Below are 18,466 nucleotides of genomic sequence, written 5' to 3'. Positions count from 1 at the left end.
TATAAGCATGCAACACCTTGTTTGTAACAAACACTATCTATTGCTCAAATTCGTACGGAAATTAGGCTTTCAAAACTATCGTGTTATTTACATTTTTTAAAACCCGAGTGCTACCTTAAGATAACCAAATGGTTCAAAGGCTACCAGTTCAGAACATAAGTATAAACGTGTTGAAGCAATGCGTTTATATAAATTGTTTTGTGCTATTGTCAAAGTGGCTTTGTTCAAATTAGCATGTCATGATTTTCATTCAAACAAAAACAGGGCCCAATCTCTTTTGAAACTTCTGCTTGCATTTTTTGTGCCATTTTTTAGTAATGTAGTAAAACTACATATTGTTTAATATCGTCACTGTGTTTTGTGCTGCATCCTTTCTTTCGGCGCCTGAAACTATCCAACAGGGTTTCTTTGGGTGGTTTCTTTTCCTGTTAAACCCCACCCTCTTTTCCTAACACGGGTGGTTAGCTTTAGTTCTCAACTTGACTGGTTTTACCAACGGTGCCCAACCGGCTCTTTTAAGAATTAGTCTAGCGGGCATAGGGTTAGTGACCCCCAGACAAAAATCATTTTGTTATGGGTTTAATTTGTGTTAAATTAAATACCATAAATGAGATTCAAAGGTGAATATAACCACGCTCAACAGAGGCTACCGCGCTAAAATAATTGAAAATGTTATTTCCTGATTCATTGCATAAGCTAAGCCAAAAGACACAGTTTTGACCCTATGTGATTATATTGTACATAACAATTAAACAGATACACAACAATACTTTGACAACTAATTTCATGTCAGCACTTTAGCTATGAATGATGCATGTATTAAGTGAAATGATGCATAATATTTATTTACAAAATTTTAAACAGCGTTTTTTTAAATGAAAAACAGCTTTAATTTGTTATTTGTTTTTATCTTCAAAAGTAAATAGTTATTTACATGCACACAAACAATGCTATGATGAGAATAATAAAAAGTTCATTTACTGGCGATTTTGTCTCGCATTGCGACCCTGGGTCAGTTTGCCCCATACGATGTAACCAGCTCCTATAATAATTACAGCCAGAAGAACAAACATCACAAGTTGGTAGCTGTTGCCAACTCCTTCTATAGCTTCGTTTCTTTCTCCTGTTGTATAAGCGATAAAAAAGTCATGCTTAACAAAAACAAAATGTGTGAAGAATTGTTTATTTATTGATGTAGCCAACCATGAAACGGTCATGTGTTCGCTATAATAAAAATCGCAGTATATGTCAAGATTGCAAGAAGCCATCGAACCAGTCTCGTTGTTACAGCAACGGATACAAGAAAATAAAATTAGAGATGGGATTCGAACCCATGAAATATGTTTTAAGGTAATTGTCTAATTTTATTTACCTATTTATATGTGTCTTTTGATGCAAACATAGCCTTTTTTTGAAGTAAGTCAAGGCAGTTAACAAAGGTGCGGTTGTTAATGTTACCAGTCAAGTTAATCACATATACATCTATGTAAGTAGTCACCAAGCCACAGTACAATAAATGGGGAAAATATTTCGAAAACTTAAGTTATTATGCCCCAAGAGGTGTGACCTGCTTGCTAGAACTACAAATTTGCTTAGCAAAAGCTCGTGTATCAGCAATATTATCTAGAATATAGATTAAATGATGTTTAAATTGCGTTACCAAGCAAGTGCATATAACCGGTACCTTGAACGATATGCACTGGCCCTGCAGAAAGCAGTTGATGGCGACCATTGTCTTCAACAGATCGCCGTTTCTTACCAGAACAAGTCTGCAAAACAATTACACTCATATTGATATTTCATTGTACACCAGTTTTATTGAAGGCGTCATACCGAATTACACACATATATATAAACACAGTGCGTCAGGCCGATTAAAGGCCGGTCTCCCAAGCATTCCTACACGGCACCGCGTATTATCCGTGCTATTACTCTATCAGCTGAACCAAACAAGAGGGTTCAAATACTCTTTAGTTTGCATGTAAGCTATGGACAGTAAACATCGTTTTTATCATGTGGTTCGGACCCGAGACGGCGGGATGGGGGACTAATCCAGATCAAGTTTTTTTTAGGTCTTTTTGGGTCAGACGCGCCAGACTACTCGGCCTTTGTACTGATTAAACAAGTAAAATCTCATGAGTGCAGCTGGTGTCAGAAAATATACCGTATTGGCAAGCGAACCTAGGACACACCAGTTTGGAAGCAACATACTTAACTCAACTCACCTGTTCAGGGCATTGTCCAGTTGAATTATGACAGACGGTCACGTCGCAGTGGATATAGATAAATTGTTCTGCGTCGGTAAAGTTTGTCCACACAAAGCTCATCAACTTGAAAGTTGCAAAGTTGGATTCGTAATTTCGTATCAACGTCTTAGCGTTGGCAGCCTCGCCTCCACTGGGTGGCACTACGCATCTAAATATTTCGATTCCAAGTTAAACAGAGTGAAATACAGGTGTGGAAAATTAATCATTGAAGAAATAAGCTCCCAAACGAGAAAAAAATGTTGAGGTAATTCAAGTATATCTTACCCGCTTTGTACAATTTGATAATTCGGCAAACTATTGGAGTTTCCACTGCGTGTCGCCCAACAGGTTTCCAGCTGTAAGAAAGGTATTCCACTTTAACAGTTCAATTTACAAACCAGTGCAACGATGCCAGAACTATTAAAAACTAAACTAGTAAATGCAGTGTTTTCTTGCACTAAAAGCATTTTGTTTTCAATTCACCTGGACAATAAAGTAATCATCGCCTACAGAAATCCCATCTAGTTTAAATTTAGCAAAAATGTAGTTGGGCACAGTTACTTCTCCGGGCAAGCTTTCGGTAAAATATTCGTTGCTGAAGAGATTTAGGTCGACATCCAAACTTCCTTTTTTCTTTGCAATAATTTCGGCAGATCTACAATAAATAAAATGTTTGCGATTAATAAAAATTGAAAGGGAAAGACAAACTGTGATGCGTGTCAGACATAGTGCGGCAGGTGCTGTTGGGTGCATGTCTTGTTACATGTGGCAGATGTGGTATACTTTTACTGTATTTCATGTCAAATGTGTCGTGCGTGTCATGTGGTTTGTGCCATGGGTAGATTGATGTGTTCTGTGTCGTGTGTAATGTGTTAACTGCTGTATGCCATTCGTGGTGTGGTTGGATGTTTTGTATCATATGGAACATTTCTGTTTTCCCAGTGTCAATTTGTTTCAAAGTGATGTCAACAAAAGACTACGTGTTACGTTTTATGACGCCTACTGTGTGTCTTGTACATGATGTCTTGTGCCGAATGCCACTCCATAGCTGTTATATAATGGTTTGTTTTTCGTCGCTTTACCCGATTTGTGTACTAATTTTGGATGACGCGATAAGAAGGTCCGCGTCAAATAAACAAGTCACATTGAGCTTGTTTTGAACGTCACGCTGGATCACTGCAGGGGATGGAGCTAGAAACCTCCAGATCAGGAAAGACACCGACACCATACCGTTTTCATTCTGTATAAGAGCACGAAAATTACATTATATTTCAAAATTGGTATTTCATTTTTATTATGCAGCAATAAAAAGCTTATTGCACTTTATTATTACCCCTAGCCATGCAATGTTTATTACTTCTAACGAATAATGTTGTCTAAAAAAATAATAAGGACATATAGTCTATGAGTTCAGAACAAAATCCAATTTTACCTTAAAAACACCTTTGCATTGGCCAATGTCAAACGTAAACACTGGGTTTGACCCCGTGACCTTGCAGCTGTTATTGAGTTGAGAAAGGGGAGTTTCCCTGTCCAATGCGATGTAAAGTGTGTCACCGAGTTCGTAATCTAATGTGTTCTGTTGATCAGCTGTTACTCTGCGAAAATTGGACTGTCGTGTTTTTGGGCATTATAAAAGTCTAGACAACCTGTCATTTTTTTTATTTTCCAAACATTTATACTATGTTGCAGTTTTTCTAGCGGCATCCCATTAGAAGACCCATTGCTGATAAGTAAAAGATGTCTCAATCAATGAAAAACAAGCAATTGCAGGCTTATGACAAAAACAGGCAGCACAACAAAATGCTTGAAATACTTCAAATTTTTTCAACAATCTTCTGATTATTACTTTCAACAATTATCAATAAATTTCACAAAAGAATCAAAAAGAAAGTATTAACCTACCTTATGATCAAATTTGCAGTCCTACATTCAACAGTTGGTTGTATTTCTACACAAAAAGCATTCTTAAACCGTGATAATAAAGTTCGAGCACTAGTCCACTTTTTATGGATTAAAATTTACTTCCACGCATTAAATTTGTTATTTCATTGCTTTTATTAAATTTGTTATTTCAAACATTTCATGGCTTTTATATTGTGATAATAATTTAATGGATTTTATTTACCCCGCATTTTTATCATATAAAATGGTACAGCTTGGCATCAGCGAACTAACAAAATGATGTAATTTGGTGAGACAGAACCAAAAATAAGAACTTGATGTCAAAAGAGCCCGTGGGGAACTCTCTAGAATGTAATTAGCTAAACCAAAAGGAAATCTATAGCACTTGTCGCAATTATTCGGTGTTATCTTATTGACTAGATCTTAGTTTTTAAAATAAATATTGAAGTTTTTTTACATCGTACCACAACCCATGCTAGCTGAGATCAAGTGTATTATTATTATTTGCATGTCAAAATTGTGTGCCTGAAAGAAGATTTGCCTCACCTACTGTCGCATTAAATCCTCTGTATTGCCCGCTACCGTCGGTCAAAAACACAACAGTAAGATTTGTTGCTGTCATCGTGTAATCAGATGATCGAAGCGTCCCAGAAAATCTGTCCACAATACCCTCTTCGTTCTTGAACTGAAAACAATACTCCATTTAGTTACTTTTCGTATGTTCAGGAATGTTAACATTATGCCGCAGGGGGGGCGCACTTTTTGTCATAAAAGGCCGCATACCTTCTTAAAGCCGCAAGTTTTTCATCATTTAGTTAGGCGCTTAACAAAAATAGGATTTCACTTTAAACAAATTTATTGCTTTCCTCAATATTAGAAGTGAACTTTTTCGCACTGCAAAATCAGTTTATAATAAATATGTTACTCTAAAATACATTTAAAAAAAAACTTAATCATGTATTACTTTCAGTGCGTGCGGCAGGAAATGTCCCACAGATAACAAACCGTTTCCACTCGATTATATGCGTTGTCAATATCTCCTGGATTTTTAGGTTATATTATAAGTTAAGACACTTACGTATAGAATGTCGTAGTTGGTTTCAGTGTCAAATGAGGAAAATTGGAACAATAAGGTTGTGCTGCAATTCATTTGAAGTCTCCAAATACAACCAGCAAGGTTGGGGTAGTTACCAGGAAACATCGGAGATAGTAAATTGTACGGTATATCAGCAACATCTTCCCCGCACGAAGTAACTATAAAACACAAAAAGTTTAGCTTGAGACAACACAGCTGGTAAAATAGTTCCAAGCAATTGTTTTGACCATCGTGTTGTCGATTTTCTGTGACTTATGTGTAGTTGTCGATCCGATAAGCAATGGAATATCACCACTGTTTAAAAAGTGCTCATCAACTGCGATTTTTTTACATTAAAACTATGTTTGCAAATTATTATTTTTTTCAATGTCTGCAAAATAATAGATTTGACATCATTTTATTTGTTGCTGATATCGACCCGAAAACATGTTTCATCTACAATATATGCTTTAAGTTTCGGTTTTAAATGAATCGTAAGCCTGACTTACATGGTTGTAGACAAAACGACACAGATTCCGATGTGAGGTCTGTGACACAAGATATATAAGCAGACGAACTTTCAACGATAACTGGAAAAGATAAGCCTCCACCTTCCAACGTTCCAGCTAATTTACCTTGGTCGTCGGATCCCTCGTAAATCTAGATGTTTTTTGTTCACGATTTGCGCATAAGGTTAGGAAAGTATTTAAAATCTAACTGAAAGAAATGAAATTCGAACCTACGCGGAAACGAACGGACGAATTTCGAATTAGGCTCATTTCAAGGACTAAGTTCGTAAAGTTTTACCTTGCAAAAGTTGTTTGCAGCAAGCTGTCCCAAACGGAAATGTGCAATTAACCGAGAAGAATCTCCAGTTGAAACAAATCGTCGGGCCCATGTGTTACAGTTAGGGGCAATTGTTGTATAATAATGAGCACCGCTTACATTCTCCACTGCACACAGTGTGTCGGAAACTAAATGATACAAGCACCATTTTAAGTAAAACAGTATAACATGCTGTTTAACAAGCTTTAGCTCTCATACAAGCCTGTTCGCCACCATGGCGTATTTTCGCCCAATTTACTTGTTTAAGCCTACATATTCCAAAGTTTTCAATTTACGAAAATATATCTTTCAATGTTCGACAATATAACGGACAGTCTCCCCTTGTGCCGTATGACCAGGTATTGTTGTATGACATAAAGGGTTTGTGGGATGTTACTTGGTTGGTGTGCAACTAAAATACATAAAAATTAAAAAAGGCGCAACGATGGATATTGCCACTCTGTTTATTATGCTAGGAAGCAGTTTCAGCTGCAAAAAATACGAAAAGCGGCATTATAGGATACTAAAAAAAAACGAAAATCTATATCAAGTTGAAAACGATGCTTTGCAGGACTTCTCCTGGCCACAACCAATATTTCCCTTGATATATACGTATTAGCCAAGAAGAATGCTCGCCTAAAGATGTCGCATTAATACTAAAGTAGAAAATATTTTTTTAAATACTAAACTATATCTAATCAATGTGGGGCCTGAATTTTTGTCCTCGTGTTACTCTCTCTGATTTCTCAATACTAGAACAGTGATTCCCAGCCTTTTATAGATCGATTACCCCTTTAAGTAACCCTCGGGACCCATAGCTCCCTTTATATAACATCCGTGATATTTGCAACACAACATTAATGTCTTTTGGAGCAGGTGTCGGCAACCTTTTCTCTACTGCAGACCGTTTTTGAAACTAAAGTTTTATCGCGGACCGGTCTTAAAAAAAACTACAAATATTTGGCAATGAAAAAACCTAAATTAGTTTGTATTCCCCGGGATACATGGACAAAATGTTTTAGACCATTTAAAACCTTAAAGATTATACAGCCTGATAACGAACTCGTCGCGTACCGGCGGTTGCCGACCACTGTTTTGGTCGTTTCTACTGAGCTTGTACTCGTGGTCCTCCAGAAAAACGCACAGCAAAGCTTAATGTTGTCGTACTGCCAGAATTTGACTTATCATGCATACCACTTAAGTTGAAATCACAACAAAAATCAATAAAGTCACTAACCTCGGAGGAGCATACTCAGAGCGCTCACAAAAAGAGCCGCTTTTAATAGTCGACTTGACATTTTTACTTTGGAGATATAATTAACAGCAATATCACTAAGTACCTGAAATCTGCACCCTCTGCAACAAACATGTCACATTAGGGCAGGGGTTCCCAACCTGTGGTACGCGAAGGTTTTTCAGGTGGTACGCCAGTAGCTTCCGTTTTTTTCACAAAAACTGGGTGCGCCCGGAAATGACTTTCGATGCGCTGTTAGCAAATTTACACCGCGCATCGACCAATTGGTAGACAGTAAACAAACACAAAAATCTCGTTAAATTTGGTTGTGGTGCTTTAGTGGTTAGTAGGCCAATATTATTATTCTCAATTAAATATATGTCGAGCCAATTAGTTGTTCTGCAGGAAGTGGTACGCGTGGCAGTAGAGAGCGTCATTTGGTATGAGATCGTAAAAAGGTTGGGAACCCCTGCATTAGGGTATATCGGCACTCCGGTTGGAAACCTGAAACTTCTCAATATTGCCTCACATTTATTTATCAAGCGCCTACTTGCAAAGCGACGCCAATGACGACACAGTTACAGCTCAAATACAAGAGGAAGCAATCAAACTGGTGAATTGACGTTCGGTCGAACATGTCAGAGACTTTCCCAGCACAAGCAAACATTTTGGTCATTTACAACGCCACCGACACACCATTTGATTCAGGTAAAAATATTAAAAATCGGTATAATTGTAACCGAAATTAGTTAGGTGAACCCGGATTTGGCCTAGGATTTGAGGGAAAGGCGAGGTGGTTAACTTTGACTGAACAGAGTAAGCTTACCCAACCCTATCCACTATTATAGCGGATCACCGCCTTTAACTTAATAGATTTCTCCTGCACTGACGGCTGACTGCTAAAGACAAAGGTGTAATGTTCACACTGAACAACTAATGTAAGTTTAATAGAAATAATAAATATAAAACTGAAAGGACGTTGGCTATCTCCAAAGTTTCAATAAGTTGCAACACAACACCGCCATGTTTTGCAGCTACAATGCGAACGCTCTAAACACCATAAGGCCCAGGCAAGAACTACCCTAAATATAGCACGAAACATGGCAGCACAAAACTCACATGACCTCACCGGACAATTACAAATGTGCAGGCGCGACTCGTCGATGTCAAAATCATTGGTGCGTGACAGTAGTTAATAAATATGGCAAACTAGCGGTACGTTTTAAAGGTGCCATAATAAAAAATAAGGTGAAATCCAAATTATTAAACAATTACAGTTAAATATAAACATATGTGTTTCCACTGGTCAAAACATTTAATGAATAAAAATGTTAAAATAGATAAGACCAACCAAATCTAAACCGTTAAAATATCAGACTAATAGAGCAACGAAACTCATGGATTTTCTTTGAAACATAAATATGTAAAATGTGTATTTGTTTGTGAAGATTTGATTCAACAGATTATACATGTTTGTCGTAGGTTGGTTTGTATCCGAAACTAAATGTAACGTTGGAAACAATCAATACACTAGGTGGAGGCATTAAGTTAAAAATAAAATCGTATTCAGTCACCATAAGAAACAATCCCAACTTGCAAACCAAATCCACCACAAATAAGCTTGTTAAGATTATTTCCTCTCGACATCCAAAAACTTGTTTAATACTTAACCAGTAAATGTTTTGACCATAAAACTTTATTCTGGCTGTGACTGCCATTTCTAAACTTCCATTCTAGTTTTACTTAGTGGTTCCTATGAATCATTCAAATGTAGCAACTATTAAAAAAACAGCCATTTGCTTATAATGTTACAAACTTCGTAGTAGTTCCTCTCACAATTTGATTAAGAGATACATGCTACTCCAAAATGGCTAATTGAAACGTGAAAAGCAAAAATGTGACTTTGGTGTCCGTATAACCAATGCACACACAGTATCAATTGCATCCGATTGTATTGTTCTACAGTCATTGAAACAAACAAACTTTGACGAGGAAATTTTCTAATAAAAATAAAGCACGAAAAAATATAAAATGTACCGTAGTGACTAGTTTTTGAAGCCTCTTTTGAAACCGAATTTGGGAATAAATCGCTGCCTAGTTTGTTGTTTTGGGGAAAATTTAAAGCGATTTTATCTCGTGAGAATCACTACAATGCAATTTGCGGAAAGTTATTGTGAAATGTTATCTGCAGGATAATTTGTTTAGATTTTACATCTTGGGCCATTTTGCCCCATACAAGGTAACCAGCTGCGATAATTACAGTAGCCACAGGAACAAACATCACAAGGTGGAAGATGTTGTCAGCTGCTTCATTTACTTCATCTTTGTCTCCTGGAGTGTCTGCAATAAATATGCATAAGTATGCGAGAGCATTTGTTACCAGAACCCGTTCTTAAATGTTGGTGCTGCCCAATAATAATGTTAAACTACTATTTACATTGCGCAATGACAAGTCAGCAAGCGTCTTAATACATAATCGACCTGGTTCTGAATATTTTTATTGCAACAAGGCGAAGACAAAAATATCAGCATGTCATGGGTTTCGTAACCTCGAAACAATATTATCCAGTTGTTAACCTTTTTTAGTTTTCGCAAGCAACTTTGATTTTCCCAAAATAAAAAGAGACTAAAGTGCGACGTCAGAAATCAAATCAAGCAAATATACGTTTAATTTGGCCGAATAGTAACCAAATCGACTTGTGTTCAAAATCCAATGGGATCTAAACCTGCTCCGGTCACACAGGCAGCTTTTTTACAAACCATCGTGACAAAACGCATTTAGACGTTGCCCGCCCAACGGGTTTTTAAACAAAAAACAATAAACAAACAAACAAGGCATTTTAGATTCAAACACAAAAAGTTGCGCAATGTTTTACAAAACACAATCTGACATAAAAATTTATAAGACGGTTCCTAGGTTAAAAAACATTCAATGTTGCCAGCCGAAAAACCAGTAGAAGGTACGCAAAATTTCTGGCCAAGAAAGTACACATGGTGCAAGCATAGGCCTTTTACGCTGTTAAAGTCAGCGCTTGCGTGGCTTGGAAATGCCACCGTTGGGGCAGCTATTAACAACAAACCTTTCAAGGTACTAATTCGAAATTTTGCATGAACTATCAAGAAGTATTACTCTTTCCATCGAACGCGGTCCCATAGTTTTACCATAATCCGTTGTGACGTCACAATGCGATAAAAACTTCCTTTGTTTAAACAATCGCTGGATGGCGCACGTACTTGGTTGGGCAAAGTAAGGGGTGCAAGGTTGAGAGGAGGAATCGATCTTTACATAGATATCGGGATTGTCGCTTTGTAAAAAATTGCCTTTTCCATCGAACCTGATCCAATGTTTACAATGTTATATTTGGGCATTACAATTCACATCTCGACATATTATTTTTCATTTGATTTACGGCTGTTGGTGACTTGTAATTGGGTCAGTATGATCACACGCGGGTGTAACCATATAAACAGGCATTTCCATGCACGGTTTCTTGCTTTGGATGCACTGTAACGTGTTTAACGTTACATGATTACGTCATTTGAACTTGGTCACGAAAATAGTCACGTTATGTCATGCATCTCAGGATTTCGCAACCGTTTTAAACAATTCGGTAAAGCGCTGATTTCGTTCTGGAACTTTCCGTTGCAAAATGGACTTTTTAATCGCATTCTTATACAGTTGCCAATCTTTGGTTCGCACGCAATGCTTTTAGCTGGACAACCAAAGTTAATGTTATAGCCCTCAGGCGTTAGTGTTCGTGTCTGCTAGCTACTCTCTCTTTCTCGTCCTTCCTCTTTGCGTAATGCTTGTTTCTCTTACTTACAACATGTTTCTTTATGTTTCTATGAAATTGCGTAATTGCTCGACCATGGCGTATATATATTTGTGTTGTAGATGTACGGTAGAGTGTAAGTTTGGTTCTGACATGATTGTGTGTTCGGATGTGTGTTTAGTTTGCGTTTATCTTATGACTTAATAGCTCTCAGTTGTATATTTGTTAACAGTTGTGGATACTTTTACATAATAACAACCTTGTCTTATTAACCCAAACAAGAGTGAGATTTTGTCAGACTCTGAGCCATGTCAGGTTAGGGAACACATTAAACAGAACTCACGTACGGTCTAGGTTAAATAGCCATCTTAATTATCTTGGCAAACTAGGGTCGTAACATGCACTCATTCATCATCGCCATTTTAAGTATTTTTGCGGGACTGTACCTAACTCCTGTTTTACCACAGAGGCGCTACGTTGTATTTGCATTGGTAGCATCACAGAGTTAACTTAGTTTAAGATGTAAAAAAGTTGTGTTAATGATGTGCGATTGACGTCATTTCTGGTATGACGTCATCAGAAGGTATGATGACGTCATGTGTAAAGTTTGAGTACGCTACGATGTATATTTCACAAATTGGCGTTTTTTGGAAGGTCTGTATAATTCTATGATGACGTCATAGTGACGTCATTATGTGTGTGACGTAGTCGGGTACCCGTTGTTTCTTTATAAGATTTGAGTTGTGCTTTTACAAAAGTAATCAATCGGATGACAAAAGCATGTATCTCTGATATGAAAAAAATTCATAAAAAATTTTGATGCCTGGAAAATATTACTGAAAATATGACCGATTTCCTTTGTATTAGGCAACAGACCAGCGTTTGGTAACCTAAGGCTTTTAACGGAAACCGCAAAACCTCATGTGCCCCACTGAGATGAGGTTTTGCGTGAACGAGTCCTGACAGCCCGTTTGCACTGAGCATATCGCGTTCGCTCAAACCTGCGTAAGACTATTTGTTTCATTTTTGCTCTCTGGTTTCGCGCTTGACTGATTCCGGCGCTCATATCCCGTAGAAATGAACGAACGATCGCCTACCGATTGCTTTCTGCCTATCAAGCAGCTTGAACCTGCGCAAAACGGTTTGTGTTATGGTTGTGTGTGGATTTCTGATTTTAAAAGTTGGTTTATTTGGCACAAATAAGTGAGGGTACGTTACTTGCCTTAAAGTTGTGGTTTTATAACATTGTTGTGATTGCATGTTGTGTTTTTTGTGTGTGTTTGAATATTGTAATTAAGTGCATTTAAATGGTGCAATTTACCTATCAAACGAAACCAGCCTCGTAAGAACTAAGCTAGAAACAAATGTTACATGTTAAATACATTTTGATCATATGTTTGTACGCCCGAACCATTTGTTATTAGACCTTTACTTACCGTTCAGTGTTTGTTCTAATTTCATGTCAAAAATAATGCTGACCAAATACTACAGCTTTGCTTGTTACAACATAGATGTGGCTCGACATGACAATAAGCTAAATAGATTTTGAAGCATCAAAACATCCGTGTAACTTGTTTAGCTTTCAGATTTTAAGTTTTATTTTTCAACCTGTCAACTATTAAAGCTGAATAGCCTACATCGTATTGGTGACATCATTTATTCTCCGATTATGTGAAAAATCCAAATCTGCGTCTTTGTATTTACTTTACTTAGTCTGTTTTACAGTATATTGGATAGAATATTTCTGTTTGCATCAATTTTAGGTGCATGTGTTTTAAACCATTGCAAAAGAGAAGCTTCGACGTATATGGGGGAACCAACAAAAAAAGGTTAGTTTTTTGTTTATGTTGTTCGTGATATATAGAAGAAGGATAATGACAAACTTAATCGGTTCGTGTCGCCAGGTTTCCAATAAGTTAGATTGATGTTTTTAATTGATACGTAAAACACAAGTGTGGTGGGATTAGAACCAACAAGTTTTGCTCTCTTGGCGATGAGATATTGCAAAGCAAATTAATAATTGTTATAATTAATAAATTTGCGTGAGAGTTGAGATATAATGTCTAACTTTCAAAGAATAATTTAAACACAACACCTTATTTAAGTTTTGTGTTATTTTGTAGGCCTGGATTTTTCAAATAAATGTAGGTTACAAACAGAATAATAAAGGATTCAGTTACAATTTAAAGACAAGTTTGGTATTTTTTGTGCAAGCAGTGGTATTTTTAAGAATATACTCTTTTTTCATCTGATTTAGCGGAAAAAGCAAAGGTAATAACTTTGAAAGATAACATAGTGGAACAGCCAATCCACACTTCAAGTACAAGCGGCGAATTTATCGAAGAAAAAACGGTAGGCTACTAAAATATATTAGTTACAATTCTAGTTTCCCCGTTTTTATTACATCTTCATGACACGTATTAAATGGAAAATTGTTGAATTTGCAATTTATAACTTGTATTTTCTGAAAGAAAATATCCTTCCAAAACTTGAGTGAATTTTAACAAAAAATATGATATAAGCAACAAATAAAACTTTATACTGAGAGAACCTTTGTTGTATAAATTACATTGCTGTAACATAAACCAACAAACAAGTTTGTGGAACCAAGAATCCCAGCTTATCGTGTGTATTTTTTTATTTTTTTGCCATTTTTGGTTAACTTTGGGCGATGGTGTTTAGGGAACACAATTTCTGAGCAAGTTATTCTAAAAAAATGCTTTTAGCATTTACATTTAAATTTTAGAATGTTTCCGGATCAGCCTCTTCACCGGCATCACAACCATCCATGGTAACATAATTTTGAGGAGTTGCTTTTTGTCAAAACCATTGTTTGTTTAGTTATTTCTTTGGAATTTTATACCAATATAGTTGAAGTTAATATAAGGTTATCGGCCCTTGCTGTGTTTTTAGTCACTAATTCTACTTTACTGATCTTTGAAAGCCGCTTAGGGCAATATATTGCAATAAATGCATTTCACCGGGTTTTGTTCCTTTCAGAAGATTGAGTTGGAACGTAAAAGAAAGGTAAGTGAAATATTTAAGTCCCGTGTTAAAAATGCCACACTATTGAGGGTGACTTTAAGTCAAACAAAGATTTTGTATTTCATCGAGCCCCATTACTTGCATCATTCCGTTTGTCAGTATGAATCTGGAACGTTTGATTCATAAAAACAAGGTGGTTTCAATCTTATTCGTTTTGGCCTTCTTTTCTTTTATGAGTTATTTTTTCTTCACCACAAGTTAAGACTGAATTACAAATGTCAACATGTGAAACAATATGACATGATAATTTATCCTAGTTTTGTTCTTTGTAAAATATTTAGCACATAGGCCCTTACAACATTTCATAATGCTACACTTGGCTATGATGGATAGCAAATTTTTGCTTTAAAGATTAAATAAACTTTGTAGTAAATGCTGTTACACCATGTTTTGATTCTTTCAGATGGAGTTGAAACGTCACAGGGTAAGTAACTATACATTCTGCGTTGAAATGCAATACATTTGAAAAATAATTTGGGGCAAAAAACAACTTTTCTTTGCATGAAATGCAGATTCTTATCGAATTCGTTTTGTCCCGTGTTATGTTACTGTTTGCTGTGTATTTGGTCACTAGTTTTATTTTGCTGACCTTCACAAAACCGCCGAGGTCAACAAGTTGTTATATGCCCTATAACCGCTTTATGTTTATGTTTCAAGGGGAGTTGAAACGTAGAAAGAAGATAAACCATTTACGTTTTGTGATAAAAAAGCCCTAAGATTGATTTTTTTCTATGTTTCCTTTCAGGAGCAGGTTGAATTGAAACGTAGAAAGAAGGTGAGTAAACCAATTACGTTCTGTGACATAAAATGCCCTAACATCGTTTTTTGTTCTATTAAGGAACAGCATGAGTTGCACCCTCACTCATCGGTAAGTAAAACAACCACTGTAACGTTTCTAGTTAGCCTATCAAGCGTGAATTCACTCTTACGCTTTGTATACTAATTTAAGTTTAAATTAATGTTAACCTATTTTAGCAGAGCTAGACCTCCAAATACATACAACCACACCGCCATCTAATTTTAATACATGTTACGAATACACACAGGGCAAACATGACATAACCGTATTTTTAATTATATATTTTTTTAATTCAAGCGATCATCGTCCAGCTCGTCTGAACAGGTGAAATCACCAGGTAGTAAAACCCTTAGCAAAGAATCTATGGTTTTTAGTAGCATGATTTTTGGGTGCTTTTATGTCACAGGCCATAAAGTTACAAAAATAAATATTAGAAAGTATGACACTTAAGCATCCGGTAAAAAAAATATGTTTTTTTAAAACAAAACACAAAATTTGAGGCAATTTTGCTTTGGTTGTCTCAGTCTTACAGTTCGGATGGAAATAAGTTGTACAAAAGAAAACTTGATCTTGAACTTTTACTTCATGTGAAGAAAACCGTATTTTTAATTATATATTTTTTTAATTCAAGCGATCATCGTCCAGCTCGTCTGAACAGGTGAAATCACCAGGTAGTAAAAACCTTAGCAAAGAATCTATGGTTTTTAGTAGCATGATTTTTGGGTGCTTTTATGTCACAGGCCATAAAGTTACAAAAATAAATATTAGAAAGTATGACACTTAAGCATCCGGTAAAAAAAATATGTTTGTTTAAAACAAAACACAACATTTGAGGCAATTTTGCTTTGGTTGTCTCAGTCTTACAGTTCGGATGGAAATAAGTTGTACAAAAGAAAACTTGATCTTGAACTTTTACTTCATGTGAAGAAAACCGTATTTTTAATTATATATTTTTTTAATTCAAGCGATCATCGTCCAGCTCGTCTGAACAGGTGAAATCACCAGGTAGTAAAAACCTTAGCAAAGAATCTATGGTTTTTAGTAGCATGATTTTTGGGTGCTTTTATGTCACAGGCCATAAAGTTACAAAAATAAATATTAGAAAGTATGACACTTAAGCATCCGGTAAAAAAAATATGTTTGTTTAAAACAAAACACAACATTTGAGGCAATTTTGCTTTGGTTGTCTCAGTCTTACAGTTCGGATGGAAATATGTTGTACAAAAGAAAACTTGATCTTGAACTTTTACTTCATGTGAAGAAACATCTTTGACACTTTATCAAGAAATCGTTTAAATAACAATACAAAAAAATAGTTATTTGGGTTTATACCTTCCTAGTAAATGTTCCGGGATATTTAGTCAAAATTTTATATTTACTAAATTTTATAAAAACTCGCAAAGCACAAAATTCGTAACCTGTGTTCGGTTTTTTAGCAGGATTGGCGTCTGATTGATGATGCATATGTATATGAGGTAAGTAAAATTATATTCTGCGGTATAAAAACTCATAATGTTGAGAGATAATTTTTGAGCGAAATCGGTTTGCTTTTCTCTAGGTCGCATTATGTACACCAAACCAATAAATCATACTATTGTCGGTATTATTCTTCGACGATTTCATTGATGTCTTTGGTCTTTGGCAAAAACATGAACCACTCTAGGCGGTGACATGCGACCTCCACTAGTACTTAAAAAAACTCACTCCATTAAATCAAACGACGCATACATTAAATCAAAGAAATATAATATATCTAAAAAAAATGCGATGATAATTGTTTTTGCAGAAATTTGGCGAAACCATAGAAATAGTAAAATTAGAGCCATAAACCCCAAAAGCCATGTATCAAAAATAAAGTTCTATAATGCTGCATTTGGCAATAATGGGCCGCAATGCAACAATAAATAAATCATGCGCAATCGCCTATTTTAAATCGAAGCAACAATAAACATAGCAGACCAAATAATAATATTAACCACATTTCGAACTTGGAAAATTCCTTTGCTACTAAATACATTTGCTTGGGAATCAGCAATCAATACGTAAGCATTTGAGAATATATGATAAGACAAAAAAATGTTCTTATGTCATGGACCATTAAGTTACAAAAATAAATATTAGAAATGATTACACTTCAGGAAAAGTCCAGGAAAAAGCAAATCAATTATCTTTGTTTGAAATGAAGCACAAAATTTAAAGCAATTTTGTTTTAGCTGTCTCTGTCCTACAGTTTCGATAGAATGAAACCACACACAAGCAAACCAAAGTTTGATCATGAATATTTACTTCATGTGAAAACATCTTTGACACTTTATCAAGAATTCGCTTAAGTAACAAACACAAAAATATATATTTGGATTTATGCCCCTTTGGTTAATGTTTGGTGGTCATTTAGTCACCAATTTCATGTTTACGAAACTTAAAGCACAAAACTTCGTAATAAATGCACTCACCTTGTGTTTTATTTCTTTTGGCAGGATTTATATGTGAGTGATAGTTCATCTGATGTAAGTAAAAGTACTTTATCCCCTAAAATTTTTTATACTTTAAAGAGATAATTTTGGGGCAAAAAATGCATGTTACATTTCACCCTGAAATATCAAAGCTTACCGGGTTAATTACCGTTTCATACCATTAGGTTGATATTATTGATTAAAATGATGATGGCGTTACAGACCCTTGGAGCAACAATGTCTGAGTGTGCATCTTCGTTTTTAACTAAGCACTGTAACTTTTTTTGTGCAGTCCTTCAAGCGATCATCGTCCAGCTCGTCTGAAGAGGTAAAATAGTAAATCCCTTGGCAAAGAATCTATGAATTAAAGCTGTTAAAAATGCAAATTTGACGCATTTAAAATTTCAGATTAAATTTTCTCATATAGATAACAAGTATCGTGGAACATCCACACAACCTAAACCGACCACCTCCAAACCAAGGTCGGAAATATATTTGAAGATCGCCTGAGTATCTAGTTAAACGCACGCATTTGTAGCCAATTAATGCGTCTTTTTCAGGTTTATTTGCATTTGACAATTTTGACCCTGGTGCACCCCCAGCAGAAGAACCAGCACGAACAGATGGCGATGATGGTAGAAACCCGGACAACCAGTTTCAACCAGAACGAAACCAAGCTCATAACAACTAATGTTTGCTTCAGCGCAATTAAACCATGCAGCACCAAGCAAACCTGCGGTAACACGAAGTTTTACATTGAGTTTTTGCAACTATTAAAATATTAAACAGGCAAACTAAGCAATTGTACAATTAAAAACAGCAGCACCATGCGCTCGTGTAGTACCTTGCAATATTGGGTTACATCCTTCTTCACAAAGCGAAGTTGTTGTTGCACTTACCTTACCGTCTTACAATCTTTGACTGAAAGTGTTCTAGATTGATTAGAAGTTTAGCCACTTTGGTTCAAAGTAGTACAAAAATCAACAATTCAGCATTTAAGTAATCAAGATGTAACAATGGGTAAGACCATAGAAATTCAAACCGCCATATTTGAAGTCTAACGAAAGCAACGAAATTCTTTTTGATTTTCTTCGAAACATTAATATATAAA

The 18,466-nt window shown here is 35.8% G+C and overlaps 1 protein-coding gene and 1 long non-coding RNA gene across 2 annotated transcripts; one reads left to right on the top strand and one right to left on the bottom strand.

Moving 5' to 3' along the window:
- Positions 1-684: 684 nt before the first annotated feature.
- LOC145219263 (CUB and zona pellucida-like domain-containing protein 1) lies at positions 685-10,048 on the bottom strand. The gene is made up of 13 exons (XM_080086648.1): positions 10,012-10,048; positions 9,498-9,625; positions 5,736-5,886; positions 5,230-5,405; positions 4,698-4,836; positions 4,152-4,197; positions 3,679-3,844; positions 3,329-3,486; positions 2,730-2,901; positions 2,532-2,602; positions 2,226-2,415; positions 1,685-1,769; positions 685-1,123 (listed from the first exon to the last, which is right to left on the bottom strand). Exons 1-13 carry the CDS (start codon positions 10,046-10,048, stop codon positions 978-980), a joined length of 1,665 nt encoding a protein of 554 aa, XP_079942774.1. The 3' UTR covers positions 685-977.
- Positions 10,049-14,047: 3,999 nt separating this feature from the next.
- On the top strand, positions 14,048-14,992 carry LOC145217604 (uncharacterized). Its single transcript, XR_013857441.1, has 4 exons — positions 14,048-14,085; positions 14,507-14,527; positions 14,849-14,878; positions 14,942-14,992. It is a non-coding gene; the product is annotated as an uncharacterized LOC145217604 (long non-coding RNA).
- The last annotated feature ends 3,474 nt before the right edge of the window (positions 14,993-18,466 follow it).

Source organism: Phallusia mammillata, chromosome 3, assembly GCF_965637545.1.
Source record: "Phallusia mammillata chromosome 3, kaPhaMamm4.hap1.1, whole genome shotgun sequence".
Taxonomy (NCBI): Eukaryota; Metazoa; Chordata; class Ascidiacea; order Phlebobranchia; family Ascidiidae; genus Phallusia; species Phallusia mammillata.
The sequence above is the reverse complement of the archived record's forward strand: the minus strand, read 5'-3'. Positions and strand labels throughout refer to the sequence as shown.